The following is a 13472-nucleotide window of genomic DNA, read 5'->3' as shown; positions in this document are numbered from 1 at the left end:
AAGGCAAGATTGAGCGGTACAAGGCGTAACTTCTTGCGAAGGGATATAAGCAAAAGGCGGGAATCGACTATGATAAATTGTTTGCTCCTATCGCTAGAATGGAGACAATTCGATTGCTCATTTCCAAAGCAGCTCAATTCAAATGGCGGATTTTTCAAATGGATGTCAAGTCAGCATTCTTGGATGGTGTGCTTGAAGAAGAAGTATACCTCGAACAACCTCCCGGGTACATGAAAATTGGAGAAGAGAAGAAGGTACTAAAATTGAAGAAGGCGCTTTACGGGTTGAAACAAGCACCGCAAGCATGGAAAACTCGCATCGATACATACTTCAAGGAGAACGGGTACAAGCAATGTCCCCACGAACATTCACTTTACACAAAAGAAGAGTGGAGGTAATGTGATACTCGTCGCTCTTTATGTCAATGACCTCATCTTCTCAGGTAACAATGATGAAATGATAGAAGAGTTCAAAAGCATAATGACACGAGAATTTGAGATGACAGACTTGGACTTGTTGAAGTTTTTCCTCGGTTTGGAGGTTAAACAAGGAGAGACAAGTATTTTTATATCACTGGAGAAATATGCAAAGGAGATTTTGAAGAAGTACAAGATGAAAAATTGCAACCCGGTATCAACACCAATGGAACCAGGTACAAAACTCTCAAAGTATGATGAAGGAGAACGAGTAGATGCAAATAGGTACCGGAGCCTGGTGGGAAGTCTTTGCTATCTTACATGCACAAGGCCAGATCTTTCATTAAGTGTCGGCATAATAAGCCGGTTCATGGTGGAGCCAATCTATTCACATTAGAAGATGAAACGAGTCCTACGATATATCAAAGGAACAGTGTCACTTGGGCTATTCTACTCAAAAACAGAAGATTATAAGTTAGTCGGTTACTCTGACAGTGATTGGTGCGGAGACATAGACTATCGGAAAAGTACATTTGGTTATGTATTTTTCATGTGCAACACAACATTTACTTGGCTTTCAAAGAAACAACCGATCGTGACACTCTCGACGTGTGAAGCTGAGTATGTAACAGCATCTTGGTGTGTGTGTCACGCAATATGACTTAGAAATTTGTTGAGTAAGATGGAGCTAAAGCAACGAGGTGCAACCGTAATACAAGTTGACAACAAATCAGCAATTGAGTTGGCCAAGAACCCAGTGAACCATGAAAGTAGCAAACACATTGACGTTCGATTTCATTATATCCGAGATCATGTGAAGGAAAGAAACGTAGAATTGCTGCATGTGGCAAGTCAGGATCAAGTTGCGGACATCTTTACAAAACCGCTACCGAAAGTACTTTTCAACAAATACAATAAGATAATTGGCATGACAGATAACAGGTGCATTTAAGTTTATGGGGGGAGTTTTGTTGGGATTAAATTTAAATGAAAAAGGTAGTTTTTAATTGTGTTAATTTTAATAAGTTTTTTAAAATTGAGTCGTAAAAGAAAATAATGACAAAAGAAAAAAAATATAAAAGGCCATTAATCATTTTAAGAAAGGGTGGGTTTATGAGATAAAGAGGAAAAGTGTAGATAACCAAAACTACTTGGCAATAGAAAAGGGTTTTTAGAATTCTTTGTCTCCTTATTTCTCCCTTCTCGACATCTTCTTCGTAGTTTCGTGAGTGTTATTTTAACAAGTTAGTTTTAGAATGAGCGTTTATTTCTATAAATTGGTATCAGAGCGGGGCTATTTTCAACACTCTAGAACCATTCAACTAGTTAGTGCCGACACATGTGTGCATTACAAAACTGTTGCTACCAATTCCAAGCAACTCACTTCCTTCTTATCTCTCTCCACCATCAAGTTCCTCTTGATCGTTCAGCAGAATTGCTTCCTTACTCATCATCTCTCCATTTCCCTCTACCCTGTTCCCACTCCTGTACCCAAAAAATGATTCTGATGTTGGTTCATCTTCGTCGCCATCTTCTTCAGTTTGCTTATCTTTCGATCGCAGTCCCGACTCACTTCGCATCCAATCGGGACAACGATGCACAACTCCTACACCACCAGCCTGAGCGTGCGAATGAGTCAAACGACTCGAAGAAGCATGCTCTTCTGAGTCCTGTCTTGAGCAAGAACATTCAGGAACTGGATGTGATAGAAAAGATATTGATTTCACTATTGTTGATGCCTCTATCAGTCCGTCGAGTAACGACTTCCTTAGATGTTGGCGAATCGATCTCAGCCATGTATAGTTTGCATGATATAGCTGTTCTCTGGTTTCTGATAAGATCGTTGCCACTTCTCTTCTGCATTGACAAAAGCGTCGTAAAGTTAACTCGGGTCAACGGCGAATATATCAATATAGAACATATACCTATCAGGCCGGTATGTTTTAAGTGAAGCTGACTGATAAAGTCTATGGCCCATCACTAAGCTTGCGAAATTCGGATGCCCCTTGCCATCACGATCGAACCCGGGGATAAAAACATCGGCTTCGACAGATATAAAGTAATCAATAGCTTCCCAAAGCAATTTATGGGCATTGGTTCTCAACTCCATTACAGTACTTTCAGGCTCAATGTCACTCTCAGCCACCCAACCCCACCAACCTTCTATGTTATGTGGATATTTCAGCCTAGCTGGCGGAGGTGGCAACGGGCGAGGACGTGGACCGTCACTCTTCCACGTATCAGGCTTCGACTCCTTCAATACGGAAGGTGGAGACCTTGGATAGTTTCCTCCGACGTTAATCTCACGACCATAAAGCCTACCAAGTTCCCATGGGGTGCTAAGGGAAGTCCTGTCAACGACATTCTCGAAAATAGCATGGAGAGGAATCAAGGTTCGTTGTCCACCGAAAACTTCTCCGCCCGACACATATATAATGGTGTCCCATGAGTATCCATGAGCCCGGAGAAGAATTCCGACCTGTAAAAGGTGAATATTCATGACATCAAATTCTCCATTTTCATCTAACCATTTGATCCAAACAACTATAGCTTACCTCTTCTGGCATTAGAGGGCAAGAACCATTTAGTCGTTGCCCCTCGGAGTTCATCGAAAGCTTCCCTTTGACGATCCCACGCCTTCGCATCCACACTCTTTTGTGCTGAATGAGCTCATTATGTACATCCTGAATTTCATTTCAAGTTTAAAAAATAGATCACTAAAATGATAGTATCAGTTGCATAATCAAGGTTAAGATATAATGTACCTGAAACAGTTCAGCACAACCATAATACGCCAAGGCCTCTCTTGTCATCCCAGGATAGTAGGCTACGAACGGCCTGCCTGGAGCTCTTAACCTACGAAAAAATTCGAGTAAGAAGAACCGTTTCGAGAACCGTTCAAAACATTTCAAATACTTACCTATGCAGAATTTTAGTGGCAAGATCCTGAACTTCCACTCTGAATTGAAGAGCATGGAAGGCAACTCTACACCTCAATCTCTGATACTCTTCAAGATCAGGCGGAAGGATAGCCTAGATGTTCATTAAAGAGTACAATCTATGACATTTCGAAAAGTTCGACCACCGAGATGTTCGTTATAAAAAGTTACCTGCAAGCATCCACCGTCGGAGATGACAAGTTCGACCACCGAATGCTTCTTCAGAACAGGAAGAACATGGTGGCGATAAAAATATGGGGATGCTAAGTAAGATGGTTTGAAATGTGGGATCTCCTTTTTCCTCCGAGCACCTTTCAGATTTCTCGGAAGTGTCTTCACGATCTTAACGTCTCTAGCCAAGGCTGCAATGAACTGGTCTTCATTATAGAGATAAGCAAAACTCTTGAACTGGGAGCTGCATGAACATAATTGAACAGCTTTGATTAAAAAGGTATTTTTGTGAGCAATGGAAAAGTAATATAAAATGGAACAGTTCAAACCTGATTCCTTTGCTGCTTGTGGTTGATTGAATCTCGGGAATTACTAAGGTAGCATTAAGTAACCGAGCAATGACAACAACATCGCATATCTAGAAGGCCAAGCATTTTCAATTCCTTCAATTTGATATCATTACCTGATAGGATTATCATAAAGAAGATCAAAGCATTGCATCCTTACCGAATTCCTGATCTCGTGGAATCCGCCCTGTATACGAACAAAGATGAATCCATTTGATTGTGATGAGGGATCTGCTGACATGATTAGTTCAGGAATGCATCGTTTCAAATACATCGTTTATCGTCAGCTTTATTGAGTTGAAAGGCAACATGCATACATCAAGGAGAATGGCATTTTGGGAGGGAGTCCCATGTTAACTACTTAACGGAATGATCATGAGTTTATAAGTAAGGAATAAATCTACATTGGTATGATTATAAGATCTTATGCTCAAAATGGACAATATCGTACCATTGTGGAGAGTCGTGATTCCTAACATAGTATTAGAGCTATGCCCTTAATTTAGCCATGTCAATAGAATCATCGGGTGTCGAACAAAGGGTGTACTTTGCTCGAGAACTCTAAAGAAGAAGTCGAGATTCGATTAAGGGGAGGTTGTTCGATGGCTCCATAGGCCTTAGGAGAGGCTCTATGATGTATACTTTGTTCAAGGGGAGGATTGTTGGGAGAGAATCCCACGTTGGCTAATTAACGGAATGATCATGGGTTTATAAGCAAGAAATTAATCTACATGGGTACGAGGCCTTTTGAAAAAACCAAAAGCAAAGCCATGAGAGGTTATGCACGTAGTGGACAATATCATACCGTGATTTCTAACACAGCAGACACACAGACACGCAAATAGCACGTAAATCCATGATGCAACATAGGATTTCAACCAAATTGAAGCTCTCCAAAAGAGGAAAATGAAGCTGCAGAAGAAGGCATACCAGGATAGTGTTGTCTGGGATTTGCATAAGGATGCAAAGTTTCCAGCCGCCTAACTGGGCCCCAAAGCCGTCTAAACAAAGGACTCTGAACAAACACAAACAGCAGCAAATATAAGGTACTAGAAACAAAGAATGAAGTAAAATGTAGCCAAAAAGTAACAGAATACCCATTTGAAAGGAAGCCTTAAAAATGGATGTAAAAGCCTCATGTTACTACATAAATCACACAAAAACACCCAGATTTGATGTTATTTCAAATTCAAACAAGGAGCTCACATCCCCAAAAACAGAAAGATCTGTAGAAACAATAAGAGAAAGAGATGAGATCTTACAGCTGGGGAGAAATCTGGACGTTCAAAGACGGGTCTCCAAGAGAAGATTGTAACAGCAGCAGCAGAGGATTGATGCTCAGAAATGGCATCCTGAGTAGTAAATCCAGCAAGGAAGAAATGGGTGAAGAGGGAAAAAGTTGAAAGAACAATACCCAGTAAGCCAACCCATTTCATCTTTGATTTCAACACCATCTCCCCCTTCCCTTTCATAGCCGCTTCAGATTTCTGTCCCCACAAGGCAGAGCCCCCAAGGGAAGAGGAGGAAGAAGGTGCAGTAGTGGAAGAGTGAGTACAAATTATAAAATGGTTGACCACCCAAGTTCTCATTAACCTTTTGGGTAATTAGGAATGCGTGGGTGGATTGATTTGGAGAAGACGAAGAAGTAATAAAGGATGGGGGAAAAATGGTGGCTTTTTGGGTTTAAACATTAGAACTTAGGGTCCCATCATTACCTAAACCACCCATGTTTTCTTCTGTGTCTCTCACGTGCGATAGATGGGTAACTTTGTGCTTTTATAGTATCTTCGATTTTCTCGTCTGTCCCTTTGGATTCAACCGTTTTTCAAACATAACAATTCCTAAATGCTCATAGCCATACTAGCTCAGTAGAGTGACCAATTATTGCCTAAATAACAAATATATATATATATATGAACATTTGTGTCGGATAATATTGGTTCTTAACTTTATAAATTTTTGAATTATTAAGACACTTAAATGATCTAATATACTCATGAATTGAAAATTGGGGACTAATAGACTATGGTTGAAGTTAAAAGAAGGCATTCAGATACTAAATTATTAGAGAATTTGATTAGTGATATAAAAATTAAAAATAAATGAAAATTAGAGTTATATTTCATATTGAGAGTATTTATAAATTTTTGTGTAATATATATATATATATCTTAAATGAATAAAATCGAAAAAAGTTTATAATAACCAATAAATATATATATATATATATATATATATATATATATATATATATATATATATATATATAAAAAGTGCAATTCTAAATTAATTTTTTTATTTTTAGAATTTATTATTGCTAGTTTGAATTAGTGAAGATATTCATAATCAGTTAATATTTTGATAATATATTAGTTATGGAATATATTTATATATTCGTAAATCCCCTAGTATTTTTTCCTTAATCCTTATTTGATTAGTAGTATATTTTATTTTATTCTCAAGATTTAGTTTATATTTTCATTATTGGTAGATATTAGTCGGTAGATTATATTCTATTTAAATGTTGTGAATATCAATGAACATTCAATCTTCAATCCCAATGCTATTTCTCATTCTTAATTGTTTTCTTCACTAATAATATTTTCAGATCTATTCACACTTTTGAGTGATAGATATTGTGTCAGTTGCTATCACAACCAAGTTAGTAACCAAGGGTTTGATATTATTACTCAACGAGATGAATGATAGAAGTGCTTCTATGTGTATAGCTATGGAAAAGCTGGTTGGCAACAATGGTGGAAGTGCTTCTATGGGTATAGCTATGGAAAAACTTGTTGGCAATAATTATAATTATTGGAAGTTATGTATGGAATCTTATCTACAGAAACAAGATTTGTGGGATTTAATTGAAGGTGATGACAGAGAAATTCCATCAGATACTTCACAAAATGCTGAATTACGCCGAAAATGGAAGATCAAATGTGGAAAAGCTTTATTTACCTTGCGAACTTTGATTAACAAGGAATATATTGATCATATTCGTGATTTAAAGTCACCAAAGCAAGTGTGGGAAACACTTCAAAAACTTTTCACTAAGAAAAATATAGCTCGATTGCAATTTCTAGAGAATGAACTAGTTATGGTAACTCAAGGTAATTTTTCTATTGAAGAATATTTCTTGAAAGTAAAAAATCTGTGTTCTTAAATTTCAGAATTAGATGCAGAGGAGCTAGTGAGTGATGCTCGATTACTGCGTTACCTTATTCGTGGATTACGAAAATACTTTATGCCCTTTGTTTCCTTAATACAAGGGTGGGAAAATCAGCCTACAGTTATTGGAGAATTTGCTTTCTAATCAGGAAGATTTGATTAAGCAAATGACTAGCAACAATGAGCTTTCCCCAAATTCAGAAGATGTGTTGTATGTCAAAGATCAAAGGAGACAGAATTTTCATTCAAAGCCTTTGTCAAGCAATGAGAATCAATTCAGAAATGAGGAGTCATCAAAGAAGCCATTTAAAGTTTGTTACAAGTGTGGAAAACCTGGCCATTTCAAACGAGATTGTCGGGTGAAAGTGGTGTGTGATCGTTGCGAAAAGCCAGGCCATATTAAGCCAAATTGTCGAGTCAAAATGCATGAATTAGAAGCAAATGCGATACATGAAAGTAAAAATTCTTTGGATCCATTTTGGGAACACTGGTNAACTTTTAACTATTTAGAATTTAAATTTTCAAAAAATAGATTAAAATTTAGTTAAAATGTTTGAAAATAAATAAATAGATATTTTAAATAACAATATTTTACTTTTATCAAAAATAAAAATTAAAAAAAAAATGGTTAGGCAATCCAAACCAACTCAACTCAATTTTTTTTTTTGTTTTTTTTGTTTGATTCCGTCATTGAAACATTTACCATATGAACAAAGTTTAGTTGTTAAAAAATGTTTAAAAAATAAAGACATGTTGGTTGTTTAAAAAGAATCACTTTTTAGGTAATTATAACGTGCTTTTGATCTTTTAATGTTTTAGATAAATAATTTGCCTTTTAAGTGATGCTTTTTATTTATTTATTACTATTGTCATAATTTGATTGTCGTCCTAAATATTGACTGATTTAAAATATATTTGAAAATATAAAANGTTAACTATTGAGGTTCTTGACCAACCAACAAATGTGACTTTAGCTGTACATCAAGATGATATCTTTACAGATGCTCATGCCTTTATAGACTGATGAAGAATGGATTGTCGATTCTGGTTGTTCTCATCATGCAACTGGAAACGAAACTCTTCTATCAAATGTTCGTCCACATTGTCAAAAGAAGAGTAAAGGGCCTAGCAAAGTGGCTGAATTGGAATCACGGCTTTCTCAACTCTAGGAGGAGCTGAAGAAAACAAGTGATCAACTGAGCGCATCTAAATCACACAAAAAGTANTATATATATATATATATATATATATATATATATTGTTTAAAACAATATATAAATACGTTTATTTACAAATCCAAAGTAAAGTTTAAATATATNCTTGAGCTCTCAGCTTCTAAGGAAGATCGTGTTCAAGAACTGGACAAACTTTCTCAAGATCGAGATCGAGCATGGGAGTCCGAACTCGAAGCTATTCAGAAGCAACACGCAATGGATGATGCTGCATTGGGCTCCACCATGAATGAAGTTCAGAGGCTCAAGGTCCAGCTGAACATGGTGTCTGAATCTGACCAAATCCAAAGTAACATAGCTGAGTCTGCACAAGTTGAGATGGATTATTTAAGAACCAACTCTCAGAGACACTCTCCCTTGTTGAAAAATTGAAAAATGAGCTCAGTTACTTAAGAGAAGCAGAATGTAGTTGCTACTATGGCTACTTAAGAATGTTTGTGGCTTAGGAAGCTTATTCAGAAATGGTGACTACTCTCAATAAGCCAATTCAAATTAACTNATTTGGCCTCCTAAACAGTTAAAACACAATGTAGTTTTGTACGATTCTCGCTCCAAATTTGCATCCATCCTTGACCAACTCCATCTTGTCACTTGGAAAATATGAGAAAATAGGAATAAGTACAAAAATTCAATAAGTAGCCTACTTTTAGGCACTTAATCATGTCTTAAGGGTATGTTAGGGTACCAAACTCTTTCTTGTTATATTCTTGTTCTTGTTCTCAACTTGATCTTGATCCACATTCTAGTTCTTATCTTTTGAACTTGATNATGTTGAATTGCAGAAAATACATACTAATGAGCAAGTTGCAGCCATATTTACTCAGTACTTGCCAAAGTGAAGTTTGAAGATTTTGGTAAGGCTCTCGTAATTCTGAGAAATAAGCTTAGGGAGGCGGTCAGAATTTAGTGCAACTTATGGCTAGTTTAAATTAATTCAGATATACNATGCTTGATCTTAGTCCTTGTCCTTGTCATTGTCCTTATCCTGATTCTTGATTCTTGGTTCTTGGTTCTTTAATGATACCACTCAATCTTCATATCTTATTGGGTTTGGAGCTTGCATCGTGCTACTTTAGGGCATGGGTGTGTGGTAAACTTACTTGTCTTGATTTATGGCCTTAAGGTAGTGTATTGATTACTTAAAAATCAAAGGCTACCTAAAGCTTACCTGAATCATAGCCTTAGGATAACATATTGATTACTTAAAAATCGAAAGGTATCTAAAGCTTATAATGCGTAGAACCCTGATTACTTTAAAATTTAGTGCTAATCTTGAGCTTATTTAGTGCTAGCCTCAAGGTTACTTAAAAACCAAGGACTATCCTAAATCTTATCATGAGATAGCATCTTGATTACTTAAAAATTAAGCGCTAACTTTGAGCTCATCTTGATTAGAGTTTCCCTGGTTACTTACAAACCAATGACAATCCAAAAGCTTATCATGAGATAGCATCTTGATTATTTAAAAGTCAAGTGCTAACTTTGAGTTCATCTTGATTAGGACGGTCTCTTAGTTACTTTAAAACCCATGGTTATCCTAAAACTTATCATGAGATAACATCTTGATTACTTAAAAATTTAGTGCTAACTTTGAGCTCATTTCGAGATAGGGTAGCCTCCTAGTTACTAGAAACCAAGGGCTACCCAAAAACTTATAATGAGGTAGCATATTAATTACTTAAAAATCAATGATGTACCTAGAGCTCATCTTGACTTAGGATAACCTTTGGATTACTTAACATTGGACTTTCCTAAGTGCGACATGAAGTAACACACCCTGATCATGATTCTTAATCATATTCAATGCCCTAAAGTCAACATGAGTCATATTAAACTTCTAGGCCCAATTGAAAATAATTTACAAGCATAAATACTAGAGTTAACCATGGGGGCATTTTAATCATATCCCTTAAATCTTAATTTATACTCCTAACTGAGTCATTTGAAAGGTGTTTGGACCTTGTTATGAGTCATTTGAAAGGTGTTTGGACCTTGAAATAGGTTATCATTATCTCAGAGGTATTTAGGTCATCTTACCTTAATCCTTGGTTTAGCCCCTAAACATGCTCCAATCACTTTTGAATCTTGCATAATCTGTTTTAACCTTGAATATAGGTTGTATATAAGTTTTTAGATCATTTGGAGTTCATTTGGTTCATAAATTAACGGTTAGGAATGTAGGGACATTTTGGTCATTTACCACCTTTAACTTGGTTCGAGCCCCAAACATGATCTAACGATTCTAAAACTATGCATAATCCTTAGAAAATCATAAAGTAAGGTCTCTTATAAGCTTCATGCCATTTGGAGGTCGTTTGAGCCATGAATCTAAAGTAAATTATCTTAGGGGCGTCATGATCAGTTAACCTTATCCAATGTTCACCAAATTTCATTATAACCTTAACGTGTTATAATATGCCTAGTATTAAAATTTCATGGGTAGTGAAGTTCATTTAGTATGTTATATTAATGTTATTTGATTCTTAAACAAAACATTCAATTTAGATCCTTAACTCACGGGGTAACCACCGTGATGAGGAGGCAACCTAGGAACGGAAAGAAGACGTGATGAGTGCCTATCCCGAACTCTTCTAAGAGATGCCAACTTTCAGGGACGCAAGTTTCTAAGGAGGGGAGAGTTTGTAACGCTTAAAAAAAATATAATGTTTTCGTGCTTTCAGACATAACAGTTGGTCAAAGTCAGACTGGTCTTGAGGAATTCCCCTAGAACACTTGCAAAAGAGAAAAATGGAAGAAAGAAAGTTGAGAGAAGAAAAGTAACCCGCCAAATATATTGTCGGAAAACCACCATCGAAGTTCACTCTTGACCAAGACTAACACAAAGGGACAGAAAAGGAGGACTCATGTGGTCAAAGTTCTTTTTTCCGTCAAGATCGGAGAGGAATCCGCAAGGTAAGGTCTCAAATGTTCTTCTTTAGATTTGAGGTTTTCTTGTGTGAATAGAGTTCTAAAGTTTTGATATCTTCATCTAGGGAAGATCCTCCACTGATTTCGTGAATAAACTTTGCCGGAAAAGCTGAGATCGGAGAACTCTTTCTATGGTTAAGCATAATTCAAGAAAAAATTACCAGAACGTAGGTTATAATACGATCTAGAACTTTACTGAAGAAATCAACTTGAGACGGATTCTAGATCTAAAGTTATGAAAATGAGAAAATAAGGAAGTTAATCGGAATATGTTCTTAATCTGCAGGAGGGAAGAGAAATTTGTTTTTTCGTAGCCACATGTCGACCGTCGAGTGGTGAAGCGTGGCATAACAAGGCGAATGACACGCGACAGGCACTGGCAGGAGATACGCGTCAAATGTCGGCTGGAGCAACGCAACTCTAGTGAAACGATGACACGTGTCGCCTGAACCCTAACCAACTCCTTATCCACGGATTGATCCGACTCGACCAACAACCTGCCTGCCTAAACCAACCTGCGGTCCAATCCAAGCGAACCGAACCAGCTAACCCGTGAACCAAACTGACTTGAACCGACCCCAATGAACTGCGACTGCACGGACAATACCCATGCATTGTACTCACGTATGCCGCCTACGACTAGGATTCTTCCCGGTGCGTGAGGGCGCGTGGTCAGCACGTGTAAGGCTCTTTTTGATTCGTTTGACTTTTGTCTGCCCAATTTTCAGCTGATTTCAATTATAATAATATTTTTATGTGATTTACGACCTAATTGACGAAAATCAATATTTTTGGACACCATTTTTCCATAGAAACACTAAATTAAAGAACACGCATTAACCGAGTAAGTCACCAGAAGAAATACTTGTAGGAATTGCTTGGGCACACATGCTAGTTTAATTACTTTAGATGGCTAGATTTTCCATGATATGAGCTTAGGTGATAAGATGAAGTATTATGAAAAGTTAATCATGCTTTATACTTTCGCTTAATATGTATAAGATTATTCATGCTGAAAGAAGGATGAGAAATTTGTGAATTCTACGTTCAGCACATATTTTGCATGAAATATATATGATGTATCTAGATGTTTGATTTTTGCACACCATATTAATGCTTGACATTTGCACACTAAGATAATGCTTATGAATCGTTATTATGATAAGCCTAGGGATTCGTGGTTTGAGTGACAAGTCGCTGAGTTTAGACCTAACCTTTCCCCACGAGCTTAACAGATGGTCACAACAAACAAAGTACCTTAGAAGTGTTCTTAGGCTGCTAGTTATGTGAACGAAATCTATAGCTTCATGGGGGACCAGAGGTTTCTGATTAGTTCTCATTGTTCCTAGCCATTTCGAATGGGAAACGTGTTTCCACATCGTACAACCCATTAGCTGCACACCCCTAGGTAAGATACCATATAGTTTCAAAATGCCATGCAGAGGTAGCGTCTCATAGAGAGACACCAGTCATTATAGCTCGACATAAGAAGCTCTTAGGGATTAAATGAAAGGACGGAGAACCAAAGAAGCCCCAAGAGGCTAAGACTAGAACCAGACGAACTAGAGCCAATGAGAAGCCCAGGTTTATTTGTTAAGCCTAGAATGGGATAAGAGTCTACAAGTAGGTGCCTTACTGAGTATAACTTTTATACTCATCCTTACTATATCTTCATTCTTCAGGTGCGTGAGGCGCTAGCTCAAGAGAGGGCATGTTGAGAGATATGGATTGTCACATAGGGAAACATGTCCCGGGGCATCAGTCCAGTCTTTCTTTTTGTACACACTATGTTTCATGTTTTCATTGTCTAAACTGGTCACATAATGATTTCTTGTATTGCAACTTTCTTCTCATGAAATTAATCATTTTTGAATTGATGTATTCTCTTTGATTTTCATGCATACACACTACACGTCATTGTCGTTTTTGAGTCACGATTCGTAGTAAAATATTGGATCAACACTTTAATATCTTTTAATATGGAAAAAATATAAAGATGAAATTCTTTTGTAATGTTACCAATGCTTCCTAGAGATATATTGTTTGGTCGACCTTGAAAATTTGATAGGAAGGTCATGTATGATGGTTATTTGAATAGATATTTGCTGATAAATTAAAGTTGGAGAAAAAAAAAGGGAGTTCGAGGAAAAAGAATAGAGAGAAAAGCATGAATTAATTGAAAAAATAAGAGAAAAATCAAAGAGAAAAAAATAGTGGAAAGAATAATGAAATAAGAGATGAAATTGAAAAAAAAAAGTGAGTTGTTTA

At 36.8% G+C, this 13472-nt stretch overlaps 1 protein-coding gene across 2 annotated transcripts; it reads right to left on the bottom strand.

Moving 5' to 3' along the window:
- Positions 1-1713: 1713 nt before the first annotated feature.
- LOC111790106 (O-fucosyltransferase 27-like) lies at positions 1714-5513 on the bottom strand. Of its 2 annotated transcripts, none has more exons than XM_023670915.1 (10): positions 5136-5513; positions 4804-4888; positions 4034-4104; positions 3856-3944; positions 3527-3770; positions 3337-3449; positions 3182-3272; positions 2972-3100; positions 2342-2895; positions 1714-2273 (listed from the first exon to the last, which is right to left on the bottom strand). In XM_023670915.1, the coding sequence occupies exons 1-10, from the start codon at positions 5460-5462 to the stop codon at positions 1808-1810; spliced, it is 2169 nt and encodes a 722-aa protein (XP_023526683.1). In that variant the 5' UTR covers positions 5463-5513; the 3' UTR covers positions 1714-1807. The 2 variants fall into 2 exon arrangements, with proteins under 2 accessions (XP_023526683.1, XP_023526684.1); XM_023670916.1 differs by having other exon boundaries at positions 4034-4060; positions 5136-5360.
- Between the last annotated feature and the right edge of the window lie 7959 nt (positions 5514-13472).

This window comes from Cucurbita pepo, chromosome LG03, assembly GCF_002806865.2.
Source record: "Cucurbita pepo subsp. pepo cultivar mu-cu-16 chromosome LG03, ASM280686v2, whole genome shotgun sequence".
NCBI lineage: Eukaryota > Viridiplantae > Streptophyta > Magnoliopsida > Cucurbitales > Cucurbitaceae > Cucurbita > Cucurbita pepo.
The sequence above is the reverse complement of the archived record's forward strand: the minus strand, read 5'-3'. Positions and strand labels throughout refer to the sequence as shown.